We start from the raw sequence: 27,500 nt of genomic DNA, 5'->3' as shown, positions 1-27,500 counted from the left end.
GGACACAAACGGGAGTCCAGAGGCAAAGGAATTCGCTGTGGCTGGTTTCTAAGAAAAACTGCTGCAGAGGTCACAGCTTGTCCCCACTCACCTCAGAAACACAGCTCCCTCTGTGACTGTTTAGAGCAGCACAGGACACCCCTACAAAGACAAAGCCTCGCACAAGTCTTCCATCAGGAAGAACTTTATTCAACCGGTCCAGAATGCGCGATGCCCAGAGCTCAAAGGAAACCCAGGCTGGAATTAAACAGAACGTGGACACCCTACCATGTCGTGCCCGGTGGCCTTCACCACACACAAGGCTCCTGACAAACCTGCCCCAGAACCTGGGGCCTTTAGCCTCTGGCGTTTACAGCTGCTCTCATCTGTGGGTGACTCAGGCCTGCTGAAGTAGGCTGGACTCACTCCCACCACTGCAGCTGGCCACAAGCTGGTGCAGCCAACTTCTCCCCAGCCCGCCATGCTAGGGCCTTTGCTCAGGGTGGAGGTAAGGGAGCGATCATGAGCAAACCCAATGGTGGTGTGCAGGTAAGGGAGCGGTGTGCCCGGCAGGAAGGAAATCACATCCGTTTGCAACTCCTGTTCGAGTCTCCATCACTCACCTTCAACTGGCCAAAGTGAGCTCAGATCTAGACTGAATGGGAGAGAGTCACAAAGTGACGGGGACAGGGTGTGGGCAGATGGAGACTGTTCTCGGGGCCACTGATGCTATCAACCCCCACAGCTGGACACGGGTGAGACCCTGACACCTCTGGCTCCTCCCATGCCCCCGGGAGCTTCCCCTTGGGCACAACAAACCCTCCTTGGAAGCATGGGCTGCCCCCCTCCCTGGTTGCAGTTCCAAGAATGGCCACGGTGGAGCCTCCATCTACTGAGTGTTAACATCGTTATCCAACTCTCCAGCACCTGCTGCTCCTGAGCTAACTGGATCCCAGTCGCTCGGATGACTCAAAGCAGATTTTCATTCCTTCTTTCCGGTGCACCCAGCCTGAGGATTCCTGGTGGCAAAATGGAGAAGGAGCAGGACAAATGGTGCAGAGGACAAATTCTGTGGCCAGCAGCTCGAAGCCCAGCTCAGCCACCTGGAACTGTGTGACCCTGGGCTGGTGGCTTCACCTCTCATCACCTGCAACACGGGGAGCAACCACTCATTCATTCAACGCATTTATTGAAAATCTACTGAACAAATCCCACGCCATCTGGAGCTCACAGTCTAAGTTGAAGACACAAAAGAAATTATAATGCAAGATGAAAAACCATGAGTCTTTAGGAGCAAATAATCCCCTGTTTCTCTAAGCCTGACCCCGTTAGTAAGATCAAAGGACGCTTCCTAGCAGAGGCCATGCCCAGACTGCGTCTCAAAGAGAAGACAGAAACGACTCAGGATCTGACAGATGGCAGGTGCAGTCCCCACATCAACAGGAAGACACTTCCCCTTCTGGTTTCTGGACAAGCTCTGCTGTCGGCTTAGGTTCCAGAAGGTTCTAGAACACTGAATCTCATACAACCATATCTATGGGTCCCTGGGACATGAAAAGCACAGGTTCTGGATGAGCAGGTCTGGGGTGAATTCTGAGACCCCCAATTTTCTCATCGACCGCTTTGCCAGCCATTCTCCCACTACCGATCCAGGCATCCTCTCCTTGGGGAGGCTGGGAGTGTTTGACTCCTTAAATGTCCACCTGCTTCCTCGCTAAAGCTCTCCAGGCGTTAGGGATGGGTGGCCATCACAGTGCAGGCACAGTGAATCCAAGCTGAGTGCTAACAAGGTTGAGCAGAGGGAACCGTTGGTTACGCGAAAACCCCAGGAAACCAGAGCCCTCGTGAGAGAGGCGTCGTCAGCAGCGAGTGCTTCAGCCCTCCGGGAAAGTCTAGAATTCGCTCCGTGGAACACTCTAACACACCCAAGCAGTTCTTTTGTGTCTGTGCCAGTGTAGCCCGCATATCTGTGTGCTGGGGGGAACCACGGGACTGGCACAGATGAGTTCCTGTTTCTTTAAAACAAGAGTCTTTGTGCCAGTGAGACAGGGGACAGACCAGTGAGGACCACTGTGTGTCTGGGACGTGCCCGGTGCTGGAGGGGCAGGCTTGGAGCCATGCACTGACAAAGTCGGGAGAAAGCAACCTGGCAGCCAGGAGCCCTGGTCACGCCTTTGAGTGGGGATCTGTCACCTCCCAAAACTGCAAACTCGAGTCGCAGAACCACAGAAGAAAACAGTCCCTGGGAACAGAACGCTGGCTCCTGGCCAGTGCAGGAATCGAGGAGGACGGCCCCACCCACCCCGGCTCTGAGTCCCAGGGGTCCCTGGCAAGCGGGCTCTTGGTTTCCCCAGGAAGCTGCAAAGAGATTTCCCAGGAGGCTCCTGGAGGCTTGGCCAGTCCTCAAACGGCGCTCCATGGCGTACTTGAAAGCGAGAGAGGACTTCAACCCTGGGAGAGAGAGAGAAGGGTTTTCTGAGTCTACAGCACAAACATTATGCTGGGATTCTCAGGATACATTCCCTGGGGCACGGGCGTTTCACAGGCTCACAGAGAAACACAACCGCAAAGACTAGAAGGAGACCCATTAGCTACCGCAGGCACTGCTGGAAACCGCCAGCCACTCCCAACCTCTCAGCCACAAGTCCTCCCCCTGCAGACACCAGAGAGCCAAGTGCTACTTGGCTGCAAGTGCACAGGCTACTGTGCACCCGGGAGTGGTCACAGGATACAGGTCTGACCAAGTCGGTGAACAGGAATCCACCGAGTGCATGCTGGGAAACCTCTATTTCCTGTCATAGAAAGAGGCACAGAAGGAGAGTCTCCGCTTCTGCTTCATCCATCTTTTTCTCGCCTTAGACATATTTCTGATGTCTGGAGCTGTGACAGCCATCTTGCAACCATGAAACACTAAGCTGAAAAGCCAACGTGCCCATAGCTGAATGGAAACTCATGGTGAGCCTGTATCTTTCACAACACCACCGAGCAACAAAACAATTCCAGCAATGCCTCACTCGGGACTTCCATTGTTTGAAGATTTATGTTATTTATATGAAAGGTGGAGAGAGAGAGAGGGAGAAGGAGAGAGAGGGAGGGAGGGAAGGAGGGAAGGAGGGAGGGAGGGCGGGAGGGCGGTCTTCCATCCACTGCTATGCCCTCCCAAATGGCTGCAAAGGCCAGGACTGGGCCCGATCGAGGCAGATGCCTGGAGCTCCACCCAGGTCTCACACGTGGGTGTAGGGGCCCAAACTCCTGGGCAGTCTGCTGCTGCTCTCCCAGTTGCATTGCCAGGGAGCTGGATCAGGAGTGGAGCAGCCTGGTGCCAAGCCTGCTCGCTGACACAGGATGCTGGTATCACCGCTATGCCAGCCCCTGGACTTCCGTTTTTAAAAGGAAAACAATTCCCTATTTATCCAAGCCACTGGATCTTGGTTACTTGGAGTCAAAAGTATTGCGGACCCTCATGTGTGGGAGAATGGTAACTTTCATTTCCTTGTTGTTATTGCTTCTAATAGTTTTCTAAAATTTTCTATACCTATAAAACCTTTGTCATGTGGCAGATAGTACATCTTATTACATACACATAAGCTATACAGAGACAAATATAGAGGCAAACAGATACAAAAAGACTTCAAAAAATTTATGGAAAATAGAACCAAAAATTTTTTTTGGTGCCAAGAAAACCTGAAATCCATGCATATTGTTTATACTATGCATTTTCCACAAGCTTTGTAAATTTTCTGCACCTAAATAAACTGATCTTTTAGCTCCATTTTCAACAAATGTTTAGAAGTACCTTGGACATATAGCCGCTCTTTGATTTCTCTCTTTTGAATTTGAGAGAGAGAGAGAGAGAGAGAGAGAGAGAACCCCCCTCTGCTGCTCCCCAAAGGCCCACAGGAGCCAGAGAGGGACCAGGGCCAAAGCTAATAGCCAGGAACACAGTCCAGGTCCCCCACAGGAAGGTCAGAATCCCAGGGCCGGTGCCGTGGCTCAATAGGCTAATCCTCCGCCTTGCGGCACTGGCACACTGGGTTCTAGTCCCGGTCGGGGCGCCAGATTCTGTCCCGGTTGCCCCTCTTCCAGGCCAGCTCTCTGCTGTGGCCCGGGAGTGCAGTGGAGGATGGCCCAAGTGCTTGGGCACCTGCACCCGCATAGGAGACCAGGAGGAAGCACCTGGCTCCTGGCTTCGGATCAGCGCAATGCACCGGCCGCAGCGGCCATTGGAGGGTGAACCAACGGCAAAAGGAAGACCTTTCTCTCTGTCTCTCTCTCTCTCACTGTCCACTCTACCTGTCAAAAAAAAAAAAAAAAAGAAGGTCAGAATCCCAGGCACCCTAGCCAGCACCGCGGCCTCCCTGGAGTCAGGAGCCAGGATCTGAGCCCAAGCAGGCTGATGGACGCTGTGCGTGTCTTTACCACTAGACCAAGGCATCTTCTGAGCTGGCTGCAGTCTACCTGCTTCCTCTGATTAACGGGGTGGGATACGATTGTTCATACTCGCTGATTATGCCAGCCTCAGGCACTGCGTGATCTGCTTTTACATTGCACTGTTGGTTAGGGCCAGGGCTGGGATTTAAACCCAGGCTGTCTGGCTCCTGAATCTCAACTCTTTTCTTTTTTAAAAAAATTTGTTTATTTGAAAGGCAAAACAACAGAGATAGAGACAGATTCCCACCCACTGGGTCACTTCTCAAGTGACCACAACAGCCAGGGCTGGGCCAGGCCAAAGCCAAGAGCCTGGAACTCAATCCAGTCACCCACGTGCCTGCAGGGGCCCAAGTCACTGGACCATTACCCCCCCTTCCCAGGCGCATGCACAGGACGCTGACTAGGAAGTGGAGCAGCCGGGACTTGAACCTGCACTCCGATATGGATGCCAGTGTCCCAAGAGGCAGCTTAACCTGCTGCGCCCCAACACCAGTGCCCCAAACCCCAACCCTCAGTCCCCACTCTCCATGCAACCAGCCAGCCAGGGTGGACAGGCCCGGCTCCCACCCCCACCCCGCAGTGCCAGCAAACCCACAGTCCCTCACCATTTTGGAAGCGGATGGCGTGGACAACAGGACCATCCCCGTGCTCTGGGACTGGGAGCTGGGCTCGGGCCTCCTGCACAGGCACCTCCTGTATTCCTCTCGTACCTGGGGGTGGAGGCAGAGCACGGGGAGGGGTGAATCCCTCCCAGCCCTGGGGGATGTAGGGAAGGGGCGTGGGGGAGGGGAGGGCAGCCCGCACCTGGCGGCTGAGCAGGCAGTGGATGAGGAAGATGAAGGCCCCCTGCAGGCTGTTGACCACGGTGAACAGGTACGCCATGACACTGGCCACGGGTCCAATCTGGAAGATCCCCAGCACCCAGGTGCAGCCCAAGATGAAGAGCTGGGCAAAGGCCTTGAATGTCAGCAACCTGGGGGAGGGGATTCGCAGAGCGTGAGGTTCGGCCGGTGCCCAGTCCTCCCAGACCACACTCGCTCCAGGAAGGGCCCGAGGAAGCTGCCAAGTGACCCAGGATGCCACCTGGGAGTGGACAGACGGAGGGTGGGGCCTCCAGGCCCACATGGGGGGAATCAAATCCTTATAGGTACTTAGATGAGGGGAGGAAAGGGGAGAGGGGAGGGGAGGGAGAAGGGGAGGGGGAGGGGGAGGGGAGAGAAGTGAAAGATATGGGAAGGGAGGGAGGAGGGGGGAGGGGAGAGGGGAGGGAGAAGGGGAGGGGGAGGGGAGGGGGAGGGGAGAGAAGTGGAAGGGAGGGGAGGGGAAGGAGGGGAGGAGAGGAGAGGGGGGAGGAGGGAAGAGGAGAGGGGAACAGAAGGTAGGGTAAAGGGAAAGGATGGGGAAGGGAGGGGAGGGGGAGGAGGGGAGGGAAGAGAGGGAAGGGAAGGAGGGGAACAGAAGGTAGGGTAAAGGGAAAGGATGGGGAAGGAGGGGAGAGGGGAGGAGGGGAGGGAGGGAAGGAGGGGGAGGGGAAGGAGGAGGGGAGGGAGGGAGGAGGGGAGGGGAGGAGGGGAGATGGGGAGGAGGGGGCAGGAGAAGGGGAGGGGAGTAGAAGGTAGGGTAAGGGGAGAGGATGGGAAAGGGGAGGAGAAGTGGGGATGGAAGGGGGGGAAAGGGAGGGGAAGGGGGAGAGGGGAGGGGAGAGGGAAAGGGAAGTTGGGAGAGGAGAGGGGAGGGGAGGGGAGGAGAGGGGAGGGGACGGAAGGGGGAGGGGACGGGGAAGGGAAGTGGTGGAGGGAGCCGCACCTGGTGTCTCTGAGCGTGGAGACCTCCGCGTTGACACTGGAAAGCTTCTGCCGCAGGACACACAGCGTCCATGTGAGCAGCACGGAGTTGATCTGCGGGGCAGGGGGAGGGGTCGAGAGGTCGCCAGGAGCAGGGCCACGACCCCCAGGGCCCGCTGCAGGGCCCACAGCTTCCCTGATCGCTGTCCGCGCGAACCCCCGCACACCCCAGTCTCCCAGGCCCAGAGCGCAGTATCCCGGGGCATCCTTGCCACTGTGTGCTTGGAGGAGCCCAGCCAGGCCCCTGCACTCCCTGGAGGCCGGGGTGGAGCTCCTGGCTCCTGGGTCCACCTGGCCCAGCCCTGGGCCGGGGCCATTGCGTGGGCAAACCAGAAGATGGAGGATCTGTCCCTCTCTCTCGCTCTCTCCTCTCCCTCTCTCCCCCCCCCCCCCACTCTGCCTTTCAAATAAATAAATCTTTTTTTAAAAAAGATGGAACAGAAAAAAAATCCTAGCAGACGGAAAAAGAAGGCAAATTTTCTGTCTGTGCTTTAGAACTTAATGCAGTGGAAGAGAACGGAGAGAGGGAGGGAGGAGGCCTGAGGAGGGGAGAGGCGGGGACAGAGCAGGGTGGAGCCCTGGCCCCTTGCGGGCTGGGGGCTGAGGCTTCCGCTTCCTTCACCGCCTGGGAACCCTGACAGAATTTATGTGAAGTTCTTCAGGCGGTTAACACCTGCAGTGGCTTGAATGTGTGTGTGTGTGTGTGTGTGTGTAAGACAGAGTGTGTGTGTGTGAGTGTGAGTGTGTGAGACAGTGTGTGTGACAGTGTGAGTGTTTGTGTGAGACAGTGTATGTGTGAGTGTGTGTGTGAGTGCATGTGACAGAGTGTGTGTGTATTGTGAGTGTGTGTGTGAGACAGTGTATGTGTGTGTGTATGTGACAAAGTGTGAGAGTGTGTGTATATGTGAGTGTGTGTGTAAGACAGAGTGTGTGGGAGACAGTGTATGTGTGAGTGTGTGTGTGAAAGTGTGTGACAGAGTGTGAGTGAGCATGTGTGTGAGTGTGTGTGTGTGACGTGTATGTGTGAGTGTGTGTGACAGTGAGAGTGTGTGTGAGTATATGTGACTGTGTGTGAGACAGTGTGTGTGTGAGACAGTGTATGTGTGGGTGTGAGTGTGTATGTGTGACAGAGTGTGAGAGTGTGTGTATGTGTGAGTGTGTATGTGAGAGTGTGTGAGATAGTGTGTGAGAGTGTCTGTGTGAGAGAGAATGTGTGTGAGAGTATGTTTGTGTCTGTGTAAGGGAGTGTGTGTGTATGAGTGTGTGTATGTGTGAGTGTGTGTATGAGAGAGTGTGTGTGTGTGAGAGAGAGTTTGTGTGTGAGAGAGAGACAGAGAGAGAGATGTGAACCCTCCCCCCAGCGGTGTTTTCTCTGGAGGTGGGTCTCCACAGGGGCGGAGGTGGTGGGAAGTGGTCCTCGAGGACCGGACCATCATGGGACAGGAAGCTGAGACACAGAGCCGCCGCTGGGAGACACGGGGTTGGGCAGCCCGCGGCTCGCGGGAGTGGGAGACAGCCTTGGGAGGGACCCCCGCCGCCTGCCCCATGCCTCGGCTTCAGCCCTGGAGCCGCTGGACCCCAGGAGGACTGGCACCCGTTTGACAGCCAGAGGAAGGAACCCTGTCTGGGAGACACAAGCCCCAGCATGGCCAGGATGCAGGTCAGGACCGAGCTACAACCAGCCACAAGGCAAAGCTGAGGTCCTAGTGTACAAGGACAGCGACAACAGGGACGGTGGGGTGGCAGAGTCTGCCCTGGAGCTGAGGAGGCAGCCATGGGCTCAGCCATCAGCCCCTCTGCCTGCCCCCAGCTTCTCACTCCATCCTTCCACCCTCACCCTGCACTACTCAGAATCCATTTCTGCCATTCCTCTCATCCAGCAGCTGCTCTTAGGAGAGGCTGATAGACCACACTCTAAATAATAATAATAATAATTAATTTGTGTATTTGAAAGGTGGGGTGAGAGAGAGAGGTCTTCCATCCACTGCTTCACTCCCCAAATGGCCACAACATCCAGGACTGGGCCAGGAGCTCCACCTGGGTCTCCCACGCAGATGCAGGGACCCCAGCACTTGAGCCATCTTCTGCTGCTTTCCTAGGGGCATTAGCAGGGAGCTGGATTGGAAGCAGAGCAGCCTACAGGGATGCCAGTGCTGTAGGTGGTCTAACCCAGCACCCAATAGGTTCCTTCTTACTGAAGCACAATAATGGAGACTGTGGCCTCTCCAAGGGACATCTGCATTTTTTTCTGAGATAAAAGTACTTTATTGAGGAGTTTGAGGGGGTGGGCGGGGGAATTCGGACATGCACTGGTACTGATTGAAGTCCAATGACCTCAGCCAGGACCTGCTGATGGTCCCAGTCCCCGAAAAAGGACATTTGCATTTTGAGCATGAAATAACAACTACAAGTTAAAAAAATACATAATTTTAGAATGAAAAAGCAATCAGAAGGGGCCAGCACTGTGGTGTAGCACATTGAACCACCATCTGTAACACATTTGGGCACTGGCTGAAGTCCTGGCTGCTCCACTTCCCATCCAGCTCCCAGCTGTGGCCTGGGAAAGCAGCACAGGGTAGCCCAAGTGCTGGGGCCCCTACACCTGCGTGGGAGACCTGGGTGAAGCTCCTGGTTTCAGCTTGGCCCAGCCCCGGCCATTGCAGCCATTTGGGATATGAACCAGCATTTGGGAGATCTCTATCACTATGCCTTTCAAATAAATCTTTCTTTAGGGGCTAGCACTGTGCCACAACAGGTTAAAGCCCTGGCCAGAAGAACCGGCATCCCATATGGGTGCCAGTTTGAGACCCAGCTGCTCCACTTCCAATCCAGCTCTCTGCTATGTCCTGGGATAGCAGTAGAAGATGGCCCAAGTCCTTGGGCCCCTGCACCCACGTGGGAGACCCAGAAGAAGCTCCTGGCTTCGGATCAGTGCAGCTCTGGCTGTTGTGGCCATCTGGGGAGTGAACCAGCAGATGGAAGACCTCTCTCAGTATCTCTACCTCTCTCTAACTCTGTCTTTCAAATAAATAAAATAAATCTTTTTTAAAAATCTTTCTTTAAATTACATTCATTTTTGGAATGAAAACAATTGCAAGTCAAAACATCACACTTCAGGTTCAGAAGGGAGAATTCTCAGGGCCGGCACTGTGCCGCAGCAGGTAAAAACTACCACCTGCAGTGCCAGCAACCCATGTCGGCACCAGTTCAAGTCCCGGCTGCTCCAGTTCCCATCCAGCTCCCTGCTAACAGCCCGGGAAAGCCGCAGGAGATGGCCTGAGGGGCGGGGACCCCCGCGGAGACCTGGATGAAGCTCCTTGGCTCCAGCCTGGCTCAGTCCTGGCTCTTAGGGTCACTTGGGGAGGGAACCAGGGATGCAAGACCTTACTGTGGGTCTCTTGACTCTAACTTTTAAATAAATAAATATTTTTAAAAAATGGAGGGGGAAGTCTTCAGGGGAACGGAGACTCCGAGGCTGGGCCTTTCATTCGCATTTTCTGATCCGTGGGGTCTCCTCGCTCCCCACCTCCACCAGAACACAGTTCCCAGATCCATCTGCTCACCTTAATGATCACACACACCGGCCCCAGAAAGCTCCAGACGAACCCGGTGTCCGTATTCAGCCAGCAGCTGTGGAGAGAGACAGGCGGCGTCAGGGTCCCGGGCTCAGTGACTCCGGGTCAAAAAACGCACCAGCGGAGAGGACCAGCAAAAACAAAGTTCTCTCCCAGGGCGCGTGGCATCAGGGCCTGGGCGCAGCCTCTTGCAGACTTCCCTGGGCAGAAGCGCGCCCCCTGCTTGTTCTCAGTCCCTTCTCAGTCCCTTCCTCATCTCCCCTGCTGCTCCGTGTCATTTGGCTCTCATCCCACAGGTCACCTCCCCTGAGAAGCCTCTCCTGACTACCCCCAACTACACTGCTGTATGTGGCAGCCCTGAGCCCAATACTACCACTACGAATATTGCTCTTCTAGGAGCTGGCATTTTCGCGTAGCAGGTTAAGCTTCTGCCTGTGACTCCAGCACCCTGTGTGGGCACCAGTTAGAGACCTGGCTGCTCCATTTAAGACCCAGTTCCCTGCTAATATACCTGGGAAAGCAGCAGAAAACGGTTCAAGTGCTTGGGGCCCCTGCACTCATCTGGGAGACCTGGAAGAAGCTCCACACTCCTGGCTTCCACATGGCCTAGCCCCAGGCACTACGGCATTTGGGGAATAAACCAGTAGACGGAAGATCTCTCTCTCTCCCTCTCTCTCTCTCTCTCTCTCTCTCTCTCTCCCCCATCTCTCTCTATTCACCCTCTCTCCCTTTCTCCCCCTCTCTCCCCTCCTTTCTCCTCTCCCTCTCCCTCCCTCTCTCCTCTCTCCTCCCTCCCTCTCTTCCCCTCCCTCTCTCTCTCTCTCGTCTCTCTCTCTCCCTCTCTCTCTCCCTCTCTCTCCCCTCTCCTTCTCCCTCTCCCTACCTCTCTCTCCCTCTCTCTCTCCCTCTTCTCTCTCTCCCTCTCTCTCTTCCTCTCCCTCTCCCTCTCTCTCTCTTCTCTCCTCTCCCTTTCCTTCTCTCTCCTCTCCCTCCCTCTCTCTCTCTCTCCCTCTCCCTCCCTCTCACTCACTCTCTCTCTCTCTCTCCCCTCCCTCCCCTCTCTCTCTCCATCTCTCCCCTCCATCTCCCTCTCTCTTCCTCTCTCCCTCTCCCTCCCTCTCCTCCCTCTCCTCTCCTCTCCCTCTCCCCCTCCCTCCCTCTCTCTCCCTCTCTCCCTCCCTCTCTCTCCATCTCTCCCCTCTCCCTCTCTCCCTCTCTCTCCCTCTCTCTCTCCCTCTCCTTCTCCCTCCCCTACCTCTCTCTCCCTCTCTCCTCTCTCTCTCTCCCTCCTCTCTCTCCCTCTCTCCTTCCTCTTCCTCTCCCTCTCTTCTCTCTCTCTCCTCTCCCTTTCCTTCTCTCTCCCTCTCCCTCCCTCTCTCTCCTCTCTCCCTCTCCCTCCCTCTCACTCCCTCTCTCTCTCCCTCTCCCCCTCCCTCCCTCTCCTCTTCCATCTCCCCCTCCATCTCCCTCTCTCCTCTCTCCCTCTCCCTCCCTCTCCCTCTCTCCCTCTCTCCCTCTCTCCCTCCTCCTCTCTCTCCCTCTCTCCCTCCCTCTCTCCCTCCTCCTCTCTCCCTCTCTCTCCCTCTCTCCTCTCTCTCTCTCTCCTCCCCTCTCTCTCCCTCTCTCCCTCTCTCTCCCTCCCTCTCTCTCCCTCTCTCTCCATCTCTCCCCTCCATCTCCCCTCTCTCTCCTCTCTCCCCTCTCCTCCCCTCTCCCTCCCTCTCCCCCTCCCTCTCCCCCTCCCTCCCTCTCTCTCCCTCTCTCCCTCCCTCTCTCTCCATCTCTCTTCCTCCATCTCCCTCTCCTTCTCTCTCCCTCTCCCTCCCTCTCCCCTCCCTCTCTTCCCCCTCCCTCTCCCTCTCCCTACCTCTCCCTCTCTCTCTCCCTCTCCCTCTCTCTCTGTCCCTCTCCCTCTCCCTCTCCCTTTCCTTCTCTCTCCCTCTCCCTCCCTCTCTCTCCTCTCTCCCTCTCCCCCCACCTCTCTCTCTCCCTCTCCCTCCCTCCCTCTCTCTCCCTCTCTCTCTCTCCCTCTCCCTTTCCTTCCCTCTCCCTCTCCCTCCCTCTCCCTCCCTCTCTCTCCTTCTCTCTCCCTCTCCCTCCCTCTCCCTCCCTCTCCTTCTCCCCATCCTTCTCTCTCTCCCTCTCCTTCTCTCTCTCTCCCTCTCTCTCTCCCTCTCCCTCTCTCTCCCTCTCTCCCTCTCTCTCTCTCTCACTCTCTCTCTGTCCCTCTCTCACTCTCTCTCACTTTCACTCTTGATGTTTCCCTCCCTCCTCTTCCTTTCTCTGTAACTCTGCATTTTAAATAAATAAAAAGTAAATATTTATTTTTTAAAGATTTATTTATTTACTTTGAAAGTCAGAGTTACACAGAGAGGAGAGGCAGAGAAAGGGGGAGAGGTTTTCCATCTGATGGTTCACTCCCCAATCGGCCGCAAAGGCCAGAGCTGCGCCAATCCGAAGCCAGGAGCCAGGAGCTTCCTCTGGGTCTTCCCATGTGGGTGCAGGAGCCCTACGACTTGCGCCATCTTCTACTGCTTTCCCAGGCCATAGCAGAGAGCTAGATTGGAAGTGGAGCAGCCGAGACTAGAACCAGCGCTCATATGGGATGCCGGCACTTCAGGCCAGGGCATTAACCCACTGCACCACAGCGCCAACCCCCAAAAAAGTAAATCTTTAAAACATATACATGGGGCCAGCGCCCTGGAGCCATAGGTTAATCCTCTGCCTGCAGTGCCGGCATCCCATATGGGCACTGGTTCTAGTCCCAGCTGCTCCACTTCCAATCCAGCTCTCTGCTATAGCCTGGGAAAGCAGTAGAAGGTGGCCCAAGTCCTTGGGCCCCTGTACCCACATGGGAGACCGGGAAGAAGCACCTGGCTCCTGGCTTCGGATCAGTGCAGCTCCAGCCATTGCAGCCATTTGGGGAGTGAACTAACGGACAGAAGACCTTTCTCTCTGTCTCTCCCTCTCACTGTCTGTAACTCTAGCTCTCAAATAAATCAATAAAATCTTTTTAAAATTTTAAAAAATAAAAAATATGCATTATACACACCGCTCTTGTCTACACATCATGAACTCGGGCAGCAAGGGTTCAGGGAGAGTGAGGCCAACACTCACCGGTTGTGCATCCCGTAGCCCTGTGGCTGGACGCCGGCAGAGACGGCCACCACCAGCGCTGGGAGCCCGTAGCCAAAGGCACAGAGGTATACCATCTTGATGTTGCGGGAGCTGAAGTAATTCACCACCTTCAGGTTCCTGACCGTCAGGGTGAGCACGATGGCCTCTAGTAGCATCCAGAAAAAGCAGGCGAGGAAGAGGTAGTGCAGGAAGCCCGCGATGATGGCACAGACCATCTGCAGAGGGCGAGCACAGGCGTGAGAACCCCCCAGCCAGGGCACAGGTCGAGGGGCAGTGAGCATGAAGGGGAGTGAGCAGAGCACCTGCAGAGGCCCCGAGGAGGGAACCGGCATGCAGGGACCCAGGGGTAGATACGGGGAGATGACGACCTGGGTGGGGGCACTGCCCAAGGGACACAGACCCGGTTCTCAGTCTTGTCTATCCCGACGAGGAAGAGAATCTTGGCCAAAAAGAGGCACACGCAGAGGTGCAGGTGCAGGTAGGTGTTGTGGTTGCGGATGGAGTGGCACAGCAGGAAGGTGAAGATGGCCAGAGCCAGGCACAGCAGGGAGATGACCATGCCCGTGTGGCTGATGACGTACAGGGCAAACTCCAGCTGTCGGGAAGCAGATGTGGTCAGCATCCCCCAGGCAGGGCAGAGAGTGACCCAGCCCCTCGGCATGGCAGGAAGGGCCATGCAGTCAGATCTCCCCGTGTTCAAATCCCACCTCTGTCTATTCATGACCAGGCAGGCTACTGAGCCCTCATCTCCCATCCTGGTATGTGGATGTAGAAACACTTAACCAGGCAAGTGAGTGGTGTCACGGTTGGGACACCACCTGGGGTCCTCACGTCTCATGTGAGAGGAACTGGGTTCAATGCCTGGCTCTGCTCCCGGCTCCGCCTCCCATTCGTGCAGCTCCTTGGAGGAGGCAGCAGGTGGTGGCTCAAATATTTGGGCCCCTACCACCTGCGTGGGAGGCCTGGACTGAGTTCCTGCTCCTGGCTTCCGCCTGGTCCAAGCCCCAGATGTTGCAAGCATTGGAGGAATGAACCAGCAGATGGGAGATCTCCCTCCCTCCTCCTCCTCCTCCTCCTTCTCCTCCTTCTTTCTCTCTCTCTCTCTCTCTCTCTCTCTCTCTCTCCCTCCCTCCCTCTCCAAAAACACCTAACAAAATAGCCCAGCTCATGCTAGGTATGAATTAAATGAGACTTGTGATTCCCACAATGTTGTTCCTCCCTAGAATCACCATCTCTCTCCGAGTCCACTACTTCCCAGCCTGACAATGGCGCCCTGAATGACAAAGACGACCCACCACTCTCTGTCCCCATGGCTAACCTCCCATGACACCCCAACCATGAAGGACACGACACTCAGTCAGCATTTTCTAGTTCAATCTGGGACCAGACTCTCAGAGCACAGATCACCAGCACTGACCGTGAGCTCCCCAGAGGCCATGATGATGGCCAAGTTCACCATCCGGTTACAGCTGCAGACGGTGTATGTCTCGGAAGCTTCCAGAATCACACAGCCAGAGCGTGTCCACCTTCCACCATCCACATCGGTGCTCCAGGAAACACAGATGGGCCTCTCATGCTCCTGTTTTGGCTGAAACACCCAAAGTTTGGGTCAACTGAGAATTCCTTCTCCAGCAATTCAACGGGGGCTTCCCAAGAGCCACGAGGGACAAGGATGTATCAGGTGTGCTCTGTAGGGAACGGGGCGGGTCCACCAACGTGCAACAGTGCACAGCAAGTCCTGTGGCATTCCATAGGCAACGGAGACCAGTCTGAAGGGGCAGCCCATTCGGGTTGCCAAAAAGACAGCTCCTGGCTCCATCTGGTCCACGACAGGGCTTCCAAACTAGCCATTCATTTCCTCACTCACTCATCCACCGTGTTTGGTTGAATACCTACTGTGTGCCTTGAGTGGTGCTGTCTGTGGACAACATCAGTAAGACAGACGCGGTTCTGTCCCCCAGTGAGATAATGGGAGGAGAAAAGTAAGGAAAACAAGTCAACAGGAATACTTCTAGCCACTGCTGAAAATGACCAAGAATGTATAAAAGAAGTTCAATGAGGCTGGAAGAAATGAGAGATGCACCGTGGCTATGCAGAAGAAACACTGGCAATGGAGCACAGCACAAGGGGGCAGGGTACTCTGAGCAGTGTGTGCAAGTGTCCTGGGGCACAGAGGAGCAGGATGCATTGTCAGAACTGAGTAAGTCTGCGGGGCTGGGAAGCAGTGAACAGTAGAGACATAAGACTGTGCACGTGCTGGTGCAAAACACAACACACAGGCTCACAGACCGATGGAACACATTCCATGGAACTAACTATACCTGCCGCTTATTAGAAAATTAAAACCTATTTGGCAAACTTTCAGAAGTGAGATTATGGGAAATTTAAGGGGGAAAAAGCAGCTGTGACCAGTTGAAGAGTGTTAGGGACTATTATGGAGAAGAGGAAGAAAGGATTTTGCTTATATTAGTGCAAGTCGAATTTGTTATCCCAGGAAATGCAACCAGGCCTTTCCTACTTCTTTAGCTGGAAGATCAAGGGGCCTGGGCATGGGAGAATTCCCTTTGAGTGGATTCAGTGTTGCCAACCTTAATAGCTGAGAGTGGCAGGCATAGGGCTTGGTTGTGAGGGTACCCGTTGGTGTCCTACTCACACCCCCCCCCCAGCGGAGTGCCTGGGTTCGAGTCCCGGCTTCGCTGCTGATTCCAGCTTCCTGCTAATGCAGGCAATGCTCAAGTGGCTGTACCCCTACCATCCACGTGACAGACTCAGACCGAGTTCTGGCTTCTGGCTCCATCCGGCCCCTGCCCCTGCTGTCGCGGAAATCTAGCAGATGAACCAGCAGACAGATCGACATCTCTCTCTCTCCTCCCACATCCCCCTGTCGCTCGGCAGGTACAGATGCATGTCGCTGACCCCGGGCTCACGTTGCTAACATGAGTGGCCTGCGCCTTGGCTGCATCAAGGGGCAGAATGCTAGCCATGATAGAACTTTCTAGATCTTACCATTTGGGGAACCTGGCAACAGCTATATTGGGGATCTCTGTGTTACATCCTACTGCTGAACCTACAGTTATCTCCGAATAAAAGCCTTCATCTATAAAATGAAGACCTTTAATGCCACTGAGAGAAGTGAGGATGGGGGGGTGGATGGGGGTCCCCTTCGCACACCTGCATGTTCTCCAGGGTGTAGACAATGGGCTCCGAGAAGCCCTCCTTCTTCTCCCCAGTCGTGATGCCACCAACAACACGCGAATTCATCTTCAGCTTCCTCCCGGAGTTGTCCCCAGAGCCCCAGGGGTCTTCTAGGAAGCGTTCGTCTAGAATGGACTCCATGCCCGCGAAGGACACAAAAGCCACTCCGGAGAGCCCTGCAGGTTCCCCCCGGACGAGAAAGCACAGGAGAAACCGTTAGCTGCACACACAGCCATTCCTGCGCCCATCTTCGTCGGTGCCCAACCCCCCGGTGCTGGGCTTGGACTTCGCCGGCAGGGGGCGGTCACCCGCACCATGCCCGGGACCCTCGGGAGCAGACTGGTACCTGTGGGCTCAGCTTCCTCCACCGTGGAGCAGCCGATCTTCATCTTGTCCCCTTTGGCCTTCAGGCTGAAGAACTTGCTCTCCCCGACGCACCCATCCTTGATAACTTTGCTCTCAATATCTAAGACCAGAAGGTGGTGGTGCATGAGGGGACGCGGATAGCAGGTCCCAAGAGGTCTCTGTCCACGAAAGGTGCTGTCCACAGCAGAGAGTGGAGAAGGCCATGGAAAAGGCGTCGGGCGCCATGGCATGTGGCCACAAACCAGTGAGAAAGGGAGCTGGAGCTTGGGAAGTGACCTCTGAGTCTCGGGGGGGCCGGTGCTGGAGAGACAGCAGGGGCTGAAGTCCAAGGGGACAGCGAGCCACAGACTTGGGACCCTCTGGCCGCTCCAGACTTTAGCAAGTTTCCCAAAGCAAAGGAAACAGAAAGGGAGCTAGGGGGACCCGGCTCTACCGCCCACCAGCTGTCAACCAGGACGGGGGCTCCCAAGTTTCCTCTCTATCTCATCTACTGTCATTAAAAAAAAAGCCAACAGGGGGCAGCACTGTGGCACAGTGGGCTAAACCTCCCCCTGCAGCAACGACATCCCCATGTGTGCCAATTCGAGTCCCGGCTGCCCCACTTCCAACCCAGCTCCCTGCTGATGGCCTGGGAAAGCAGTGGAAGATGGCCCAAGTCCTTGGGCCCCTGCACCTGTGTGGGAGACCGGGAAGAAGCTCCTGGCTTCAGCTCCAGTCATTGTGGCCATTTGGGGAGTGAACCAGCAGAGGGAAGACCTCTCGCTCTTTACCTCTCAAATAAATAAGTAAATCTTTAAAAGAAACAGATAGTAACCTTGGCTGTTGGGGGGTGGGGGACTTTTGTAGGAAGCTTAGGATTCTAGCACGGATCCTAAGAGACACAGGGTCTCTGCTACCCCCAGCACATGGAGGCAGCATCATCACACAGGACACATCGCGTGAAGAACGAGGAGACAGGCCCTGGAAGCTTCTGAGCGTGGAGCAATGGAGAGCAGCCCTGTCTGGCCTAGCTGTGACGATGCCACCGGCAGGAACACCATGCCTCGCGGCAGAACGCCTGGTTCCAGTTCCAGCTCTGCTCTTGAGTCCAGTCCTGCTCATGCAGTCTGGGAGGCAGCAGGCGATGGCCCAAAGCAGCCGAAGCCTGGACTGAGTTTCCGGCTCCCACCTCTGGCCCAATCCTGCCCCATTGTTGCAGGGTTACTGGGGGGGGGGGAGTGAACCTGCCCCATCTGTCTGTCCATCTCCACCTCTGTCTATCCCTATGTCCATGTCTGCCTCTCAGGGACTAAGGAGATGGAAACGCCAGTGATCCTGGTTGGACTGGGACACGTGGAGTGCATGGATTGAAATGAGTACCATTCTCATAGGCGAGATTTAAAAGCAAACTAGCAGAACCTCAGTGGCCGGGCATGAGCACCCTACCGACAGGCACCCTACCTAATTGTTGTGTGCGGACGCACTGGCCGCCACTCTCCGCAGTTCTCAGCAGAGTCGCCACGGTGGCGCTCTCCACACTCTGCAGCAACACCGTGGCCAGGGCTGATGACTCCGCCCTGGTGAAGTTGCCAGACGACACCGACGCTTGGTCCAGCACAGAAGCAAAGTTCTCAGCCACAGTCTGCAAGAAGAGACATCTGTCTCCCTCCCCCTCCCTCTCCCTCTCCCTCTCCTTCCCTCTCCCCCTCCCTCCCCCTCCCCCTCCCCCTCCCCCTCCCTCCCCCTCCCTCTCCCTCCCCCTTCCCCTCCCCCTCCCTCTCCCTCCCCCACCCTTCCTCTCTCCCTCTCCCTCTCCCTTTCCCCTCCCCCGCAGGAGAGCAGGCTGGGAGTAGAGCCCGAAGGAGAAGGGAAGGGGCTCACCCTCTCCAGGCAGCCCTCCTCTTCCTGATTCAAGAGCCCCCACCCCCAGAAAGCACACAGTTGCCCTCACTCACTCACTCTGCCTTTCAAATAAATATTTTTTTAAAAAAAAACCTATGCTTTATTTTATGAGCCAATGACCCCAAGGTTCCAACCACAAAGTAACGTTAGGGAGGGAAGAATGTGGATTACCTCAATTTGATCAGTACACATCACATATACAGGTACTGAAACGTCACAGCGCACTCCACACATAGGTACAGTTACCGTCAAAAGTAAACTATGATCTTTTCACTTTGTATTAAACTATTTAGTCTTTGTAATGCAAATTAAAAATGTTACCTCAAAAATAAATATTAAGCTGGAAAAAATAAATATTGCTGTAGTAAGCAAATTTTCAAAAATGAAAAAGTTCAACTGATTGGTGAAATAAATGAAGATGTAATCAAATTATGGAATAGAATGAAGCTGTTAAAAAATATTGTAGTATGTTCAAAAAGTTAGCAGAAAGTAGAAGTAAAACAAAACCATTTTGGTAAAAAAAACATCTGAAATCCATGCGAACTTTTTCATTTTTCCATGAGCTTTTTTGTGACACCTCCTATAAGTTCAGGTCCTGGCTCCTCTGTTTCTGGTCCAGCTCCTTGCCGTGCACACCATGGGAGGCAGCAGTGAGGGTTCAAGTGCCTGGACCCCTGCACCCATGTGGGAGACCTGGGTGGAGCTCCTGGCTCCTGGCTTCAGCCTGGCTCAGTTCTGGCTCTCGTAGGCATTTGGGGAGTGAACCAGCAAATGGGAGATACCTTTCTCTCTCTCTCTCTCTCTCCCTCTCTCTCTCTCTCTCGTTCTTTTTAAGTAAAATGAAAATGCTTTTGAAACTCTTAACAGTACACCAAGAAAAAAACTAATTTTGTAATACAAAGTAGCTCAAAAGCCTTCTTGGATAATGAGATTCAAAGATGAGCTTATATCTGAGGCTAGCATTGTAGTGTAGCAGGTAAAGCCGCTGCCTGGGATGCCAGCATCCCACACGAGTGTTGGTTCGAGCCCCGGCCGTTCCATTTCCCATCCAGGCCCCTGCAAATGGTCTGGAGAAAAATAGTGGAAAATGGCCCAGGTGGTTGGTTCCCTGCCATCCATGTGGGAGATCTGAATGAAGTTCCTGGCTCTTGGCTTCAGCCTGAACCAGTGCTGACCATTGTGGCCACTTGGGGAGTGAACCAGCAGATGGAAGCTCTCTGTCTTTCCTTAACTCTTTCAAAATAAATAAATCTTCTAAAAAAGAGCTTATTTTGATGCAAAAATTTTAACTCCTTGCATAATCTTTTCACAAGACATAGCTTCATGTGTGTCAGGGTTTTCAACCTCACCCTAACATGCTACACATCAGCTCACAGCTCACTTATCACTCTCTGCTCCCCAAGTGACACTGAGACATGAGGACGAAGGCAGCACCGTTACCTTCAGAGACGTTGGGGGAGCTTTGCTCTCACAGGATTCATCCAGCACGCCGAAGGTGGCATTCATGAGTGTGCAGAAGGAAACCTGTGCCCAGGAGAGAGACAACCTGTGAGCGTGGGTCCACCTGTCCCCCTAGCATGCCACCCAGGGACTGCACCAGCAAGACCAGCAGGGGGCGCTCCCTGTGAGCACAGGTCCACCTGTCCCCCTAGCCTGTCACCCAGAGACTGCACCAGCAAGACCAGCAGGGGGCGTTCCCTGTGAGTGTGGGTCCACCTGTCCCCCTAGCCTGATGCCCAGGGACTGCACCAGCAAGACCAGCAGGGGGCGCTCCCTGTGAGCACAGGTCCACCTGTCCCCCTAGCCTGCCACCCAGGGACTACACCAGCAAGCCCAGCAGGGGGCGCTCCCGAATTCCAGCATCGCCAGAGTTCTCAGAGAAGTGAGAAAACCCCTCAGAGCCTGTCACCATAAATTAACAAGTTTTGATCGCATAAGTCCATGGGGTGCTAAATCATGAAACAACATACATGGACAACTCTTGGAGAAATAGAACTACAAAATAAGTTTAGGTGTAGGTATCTGGGGCATTCCACATCCCCTATCAGAGTGCCTGGTTCAAGTTCCAACTCCTCTGCCTCCGATCCAGCTCCCTGCTAAGGTGCAACCTGGGAGACAGCAGGTGGTGCCTTGAACACTTGGATCCTGAAACCACGATGCAGTTCAGGCTCCTGGATTGGACCTGGACCAGCCCTGGCTGTAGCAGGTATTTGGGGAGCGAAGCAATGGATGGACAATCATGTGCGTGTGTGTGTGTCTCCCTACTTTTCAAATAAAAGTAAATAATTATTAAAAGTTTATTCGGCGCCGCAGCTTACTAGGCTAATCCTCCACCTTGCAGCGCCGGCACACCAGGTTCTAGTCCTGGTCAGGGTGCCGGATTCTGTCCCGGTTGCCCCTCTTCCAGGCTAGCTGTCTGCTGTGGCCCGGGAGTGCAGTGGAGGATGGCCCAAGTACTTGGGCCCTGCACCCCATGGGAGACCAGGATAAGTACCCGGCTCCTGCCATCGGATCAGCGCGGCATGCCGGCCACGGCGGCCATTGGAGGGTGAACCAATGGCAAAGAAAGACCTTTCTCTCTGTCTCTCTCTCTCACTGTCCACTCTGCCTGTCAAAAAAAAGTTTATTTTGGTGCAAAAATGCTTAATGCATGCATTGATTTTGCAGCATACTCATTTTCCATGAATGTTTTTAAGTAGCCTCATACGTTTACAATGCAGAATGATTAAATCAAGATAACAAGGCCAGTGCCTCAGATAACTAGGACTTTTCCCGGTGAGAACCATTGAAGGGCACTATTTTAACAGTTTTTAAATATTCAACGCACTCTAATTAGCCATAGTCTCCATTTTGCCCAATGAAGCTCAAAAAGCTTATTCCTCCTGCATAACTGAAACTCTGTATGCAAACTATCTCCCCAGCACCCTGCCCCCCGCCCCTGGAATCACCCCCTTCTCCTCTGGTCTTCCGCACAGGAGAAAGAACACCCACGCTTGGTCTGTGTCTGCTCCCACTCCCGTCACACAAAGCTGCCACAAGTGACAGAATAGTCCCTTTGCTAAGGCTGTATGCATCTCACCAAGTTAGAAACTTCAGTTTTCTCTTCCACAAAAAAAAAAAAAAGTAAACAAAAAGCAAAACTATTTAGTGTGGGGCTGGCATTGTGATGTACTTGCAGCCAGCATCCCACATCCGAGTGCTGGCTCAAGTCTCGGCGGCTCCACTGGGGACCCAGCTCCCTGCTACTTGGGTCTCTGCACCCCTGTGGGAGACCCGGATGGAGTTCCAGGCTCCTGGATTCCGCCCAGCCCCAGATGCTGTGAGCCTCAAGAAGTGAACCAGCAAATGCAAGATCCCTTTCTGTCTGTCTCCTTCTCTGCCACTCTGCCTTTCAAATAAATAAATTAAAAAAAAAAACTATTTAGAGGCCAGCATTGTGGTACAGTGGGTTCAGCACTACCTGCAGTGCCGGCATTCCAGATGGGCACTGGCTCAAGTCCTGGCTGCTCCACTTCTGACCCAGCTTCTTGCTAATGCACCTGGGAAAGCAGCAGAAGACGGCCCAGGTCCTAGAGCCCCTGCACACACATGCAAGACCTGGATGGAATTCCAGGCTCCCAGCTTCCGCCTGGCCCAGCTCTGGCCATTGCACCCATTTGAGGGATGAGCCAGTGGATGGAAGATCTGTCTGTCTCCAACTGCCTTTCAAGTAAATAAATACTTTTTAAAAAAAAAACTATTTAGTGCAGTAAAAAAGATGGGGAAAGGTGTGAAACCTAGCAGTTCAAATGGAATAGTATTCAGCCATCAAAAAGAATGAGCTTCTGATCTATGTTACAATGAACCTGAAAATCATTCTAAGTGAGAGAATCCAGACAAAATGACACAGATTGCATGATTATATCCATATAAAACGTGCCGAGTAGACAAATCCACAAAGACCACAAGCTGATTTGTATTTGAAAGCGGCAAAGCTGGGGGGGTGGATAAGTGGAAAGTTACTGCTGAATGGAGATGGGGTCTCCTTTTGGGAGGTGACAAGGATATTCAAGAACCAGACCATGGTGCTTGTCTCACAGCCCAGCGAATGTGTCCCGTGCCACTGTGTTGTGCACTCCAGAACACTCAAGTGGCGAGTTTTAGGTTGTTCTGTTTTACAACAAGTAAAGAGAACACCAGCACCCAAGGTACCCAGGAATGCCAGAGCTAGCATGCATGCCCATGTTTAGAACAACACATCACCCACCCCACGTCACCCAGAGGAGCACCAAAACCCTCACCAGTATGGAGACTCCTCTGTAGTTCTCTGTATTCTGTGAGCCAAAGAAGCCCTGTTACAGACAGGCAAAGACTACCTTTCCTGCATCCCTTGCAGCTAAGCATGGTCATGTGACTGCCTTCCAGCCAATGAGGCATAAGCAAAAGTGATAGCGAGTCATATTCTTAGAGGACTGGGCTGTGCCTTTCCCTTTTCCCATCTTCTTGTTCATAAACCGAAGTGCAGTTATGACAGCAGGCACAGGAGCAGCCATCTTGGGCCACACAGTGGGAGGCTTGTGTTGGTAGAGACTCCGATCAGGGGTTCCCAGCTTACACTCACTGCTACAGAAGAGGAAGGAAAGCAGCCGTCCACTTCAGGGCCCTGTGACCTCTGTCTTCACAAAACCTGGGAAAACAGCCTTCCTACGTGGTTTCCAGGGACAACTTAGAGAGAGGAGCTCCAGAAACACTTACGGCTTCAGGTTCCTCGGCTGCTGCCCCATGACATCGCTGCACCTGTTCGTTGTGGGGTATCACATCTTCCCTACATTTGAAGGGGACTCCTGGGAAGAAAACAAAACCATCACACCACACTCCAACCACGGCAAGGCGTGAGCAAGGGGCCAGCGTGGTGGCCATGGGCTAAGCCACCACCTGCAACACCAGTATTTCATAGGATTGCTGGTTCAAGTCCCAGCTGTTCCACTTGTGATCCAGCTCCCTGCTAATGGGCCTGAAAAAGCAGCCAGAGATGGCCCAGGTCCTTAGGTCTCTGCCACCAGTATTAGAGACCTGGATGGGTTTCCCAGAACTCAGCCTCAGCCTGGTCCAGTTCCATTTGGAGAGCGAGCCAGTGACTATAATTTATCTATTTCCTTCTCAAATAAATACCTCTAAAACGATCCAACATTATATTTTTAAATCTTTCATGTGTGTGCTTGGGGAGATAAATTCTCCAAACTACTTTGCATGGCACCAAAGCCCAGCAGAAACTGACCCCTGCCCACCTCATCAGGTGTGGCCAATGTCCCTGCCCCCAGCTCTCCCTCCACGTGAGCCTCAGGACCCTGAACACGCCCACCACCCTCCGTCCGGAATGTTCCTACTCCCCCTTCAAGTTGTCACCTAAACGTCATTTTGCTGGACTGCATTGAATACCCCGCTGGTCACCCCAAAGCTCACCACGGTTCTTAAACTGCTGCCTCCTGTGATTTCCATTAAATCACCGTGATGTGCGTGCACGTGGATGCTCCCCCCAATCTTATATTTTTATTTTCTAAGGAATACAGATTTCCTAAGTATAACTTCAGGAATATAGTGATTCCTCCCACCCCTCCCCCTCCCTCTCCCCTTCCTAGTCCCATTCTCCATGAAGATTCATTTTCAATTAACTTTGTACACAGAAGACCAGCTGTATACTAAGTAAAGATTTCAACAGTTTGCACGCACACACACAAAATAAAACTGAGAACAAGTTTTACCGTTAATGCTCATAGTACAACTCATTGAGACAGAGGTCCTGCATGGGAAGTTAGTGCACAGTGACTTCTGTTGTTGATTTAACAATTAACACTCTACGTATGACATCAGTGACCACCCAAGGCTCTTGACATGAGCTGTCAAGGCTATGGAAGACTTCTGAGTCCACAAACTCTCAGTATTTAGACAAGGCCATAAGCAAAGAGGAAGCTCTCTCCTCCCTTTAGAGGAAAGTACCTCCTTCTTTGATGGCCCCTTCTTTCGCCTGGGGTCTCACCCACCGAGGTCCTTCATGTAGGACATGTTTTGCCACAGTGTCTCAGCTTTCCATGCCTGAAATGCTCTCACAGGCTTTTCAGCCAGACCAGAATGCCTTAAGGGCTGATTCTGAGTTCAGACTGCTGTTTAGACCAATTGTCATTCTATGAGTCTGCTGTGTATCCTGCTTCCCATGTTGGAATGTTCCCTCCTTTTTAATTCTATCTGTTAGTATTACCAGACACTTTATTCTATTTATATGATCCCTTTAACACTTAATCCTATCTACGTGTTCACTTTAACACTTATTATGATCACTTTAACACTTCAGATGGCATTGTTACCACCAAGATTAATGGGATTTGGAGTCCCATGGCAAGTTTTTAAACTGAACCCTTAGAAGTGAGCCCATAGGACTGTATGCAGAACTATACAGCTTTATAATCACAAACTTCCTCCTCCCTCTCTTATTCCCATTCTGATTTTTCTTTTGAGATCTATTTTCAATTGACTTTATACACATATGATTCACTCTATGTTAAGTAAAAATCTCAACAAATAGTATGAAGAGAAAAAAAACTGAAAAAACTAAAATGAAACCGTTCCTCAACAGTCAAGACAAGGGCAGCTCAAGTCATCCCTTCTCAGAGTGTCAATTTCACTTCCACAGGTTTCCTTGTAAGTGCTCTGTTAGTGCTCACAGATCAGTTCCCCAACTGTAAGCTGCGTGACAGCAGGTACCACGCCCATCGTGTCCAAGACTGAACACAGGGAAACTGGTGCCCTGGCCTGTGGGGTCAATGAACTGGTTACAGCTCCAGAAATAGGTCAGTGGATGACGGTGGGAGAGAGAAAGAGGGGAGAGAAGGGAGGGAGGGAGAGAGGAAGAGGGGAGGGGAGGGGAGAAGGAAGGAGGAGGGGGAGGGAGGAAGGCGGGGGAAGGGGAGGGAGGGAGGCGGGGGGGGGGGAAGAGGCAGGGGAAAGAGGGAGGGGAAGAAAGCAGGGGGGAGGGAAGCAGGGGGAGGGAGGGAGAGGAGGGAGGAAGCAGGGGGAGGGGGAGAAAGGCGGGGGGAGGGAAACAGAACAAGGACTTTCTCAAAACAACAGGCAGAAGTCATTGCTCGTGGACCTGTTGTACAAGAAGTGCCAGAGACCAGACACAAATATATCACAAACTCAGATCTACACTAAAAAAAAAAATAACAGTTTCAGGAAAGAAATGAATGGAGGTAAAATCTAAAACTGAAAAGGAGAAAAACATGTGGATGAGGAGAAGGCAGGATAAGGCTCCAGAAGTCGGGGAGAGCAGGCGTCTAACAACCAGAGCGCGAGTGGGAGGTTTTTACTTTTGCAGCTGAAGTTGCCATGTCGCTGGGAGCCTTCTGCACGGGGACGGAAGCCCGCGGTGCAGCCGCAGCTGTAGGAGCCTGGTGTGTTGGTGCAGACAGAATTTGGGCCACACAGTGAGGGGTCTTGGAGGCATTCGTCGACGTCTGCAAGGAATTCGAAAATATCAACAAAGTTGGAGGAAGGAGAAGAAACGCCTCCCCCAGGCCGACTGGCAAGCCCTCACATTCCGCTTCATGGTTCTTGAAAGTCGGCTGCCCACTTCTGGGTGCAAAGCCAGGGTAGCAGGTGCAAAAGTAGCTCCCAGGGGTGTTGGTGCAATCCGAGTTGAGGGGGCACTTTTCAACACACTCACTGATATCTGGGGGTGGAGAATGGGGGAGATGAAGAGCTGCCCGAGATGGCAACAACACACTTCCCCTTCGGGGCAGCCCCGCGTTGCCCTGCACTGGCAACAGCTTCTGAGAAACACGGCATTGGGACACCCTGTGCCTGTGCGGTCAGCATGGAGCGCGGATTTGCACAAGCTTGGGTGGTGCAGGCTGATGTTGCATCGAGCGACGTGGGAGGTGCGGCTGGCGTGACACACGTGCTGTTTCATAGAAAGCTACTTCTATTCTTAAATAAATAAAAAAAAGAGAAAGCTACTTCCGGTAGGTTGAAGGAGCACAGGCTAAAATACTGGTGAAAAATGTACTATGTACCTAAAGCAGCCACAGTCCCTTATGCCCAAGGGTGCCGTCTGCACACTCGGGCGTGTTCTGCACTTACACGGCTGGCAGTCCCGTCATGTGCACCTCAACCTGCGTGATGCAGTGCACTGGGACCTCACTGGGCAACGGGAAGCACTCAGCTCCATTCCAGTCCCTGGGACCCACCACCTCACACACACCCATCATTCTCCATGTCCACTTATCGAACTCATTTGAAAGGAAGAGAGACAGAGAGAGCGTGGTGTTGGGCATTTGTGATTCAAGTGTAGATGGACACTGACACCTCCAAGGACAAGAGAATGGCCTGTGGCTGGAGGGTGTGGAGAAGTGGCTTCTCTCTAGTGAACGGATGACATTGGTAGTGGTGATCACTCCACTTCCAGAATTACTTAGCTGCAAACCAGGTGAGCTCTCGTCAGACAGCACAGGTGCAATTTACACTTTGCATATGGAGCTGGGTAACGTGCATGACTGCAAAACCTTGGGGCCTGGAAGCTGGAATTCACGTCATGTGAAACCGGAATAAGTCAAACCAGTAAAAGAGATGACAACTTGATAGACAGGTGGGTGGAGGGGCTGGCGTTGTGGTGCAGCAGGTAAAGCTGCCACCTGCAGTGCCGGCATCCCATATGGGTGCCAGTTCAAGTCCCAGTTGCTCCACTTCCCATGCAGTTCTCTGCCATGGCCTGGAAAAGCAGTAGAAGACAGCCCAAGTTCTTGGGCAGCCGCACCTGTGCAGGAGACTGAGCGGAAGCTCCTGGATCCCAGCTCCGGATCAGCCTAGCTCCAGCCATTGTATCAAATTGGGGAGTGAACCAGTGGATGGAAGACCTCTCTCAAAACTCTCTGTGTGTAACTTACGTCAAATAAATAAATAAATCATTTTTTTTCAAAAATGAACGGGAGCACAGGGCCTTATGGGCTGGCCTTTTCCCATAGCCTTGATGGGGACACACAAGGGCTCCTTGGGGTCCCCAGAGTTCTAGTAACATATCATCAAGGCCCCTCTAAGTTTCCCCTCTATTGTTCTGCTT

General features: G+C 53.4%; 1 protein-coding gene across 5 annotated transcripts in view; it reads right to left on the bottom strand.

Annotated features, from left to right (window-relative positions):
* Nucleotides 1-1,151: 1,151 nt before the first annotated feature.
* ADGRE1 (adhesion G protein-coupled receptor E1) overlaps nt 1,152-27,500 on the bottom strand; it is a 58,057-nt gene continuing 31,708 nt past the window's right edge. For all 5 annotated transcript variants that reach the window (XM_089316230.1, XM_089316231.1, XM_089316234.1 and 2 more), the window contains 14 exons: nt 25,753-25,899; nt 23,144-23,232; nt 19,850-19,933; nt 17,969-18,149; nt 16,509-16,628; nt 16,139-16,338; nt 14,385-14,555; nt 13,368-13,562; nt 12,947-13,182; nt 9,818-9,884; nt 6,217-6,308; nt 5,215-5,383; nt 5,016-5,120; nt 1,152-2,430 (listed from right to left, as the gene is read on the bottom strand). In XM_089316230.1, coding sequence (XP_089172356.1) covers nt 2,425-2,430; nt 5,016-5,120; nt 5,215-5,383; nt 6,217-6,308; nt 9,818-9,884; nt 12,947-13,182; nt 13,368-13,562; nt 14,385-14,555; nt 16,139-16,338; nt 16,509-16,628; nt 17,969-18,149; nt 19,850-19,933; nt 23,144-23,232; nt 25,753-25,899 — 1,862 coding nt within the window. In that variant the 3' untranslated portion in view covers nt 1,152-2,424. The remainder of the gene's footprint in view (nt 2,431-5,015; nt 5,121-5,214; nt 5,384-6,216; nt 6,309-9,817; nt 9,885-12,946; nt 13,183-13,367; nt 13,563-14,384; nt 14,556-16,138; nt 16,339-16,508; nt 16,629-17,968; nt 18,150-19,849; nt 19,934-23,143; nt 23,233-25,752; nt 25,900-27,500) is intronic.

Source organism: Oryctolagus cuniculus, chromosome 16 (assembly GCF_051225735.1).
Source record: "Oryctolagus cuniculus isolate XC-2025 breed Fujian yellow rabbit chromosome 16, ASM5122573v1, whole genome shotgun sequence".
Lineage (NCBI taxonomy): Eukaryota > Metazoa > Chordata > Mammalia > Lagomorpha > Leporidae > Oryctolagus > Oryctolagus cuniculus.
The sequence above is the reverse complement of the archived record's forward strand: the minus strand, read 5'-3'. Positions and strand labels throughout refer to the sequence as shown.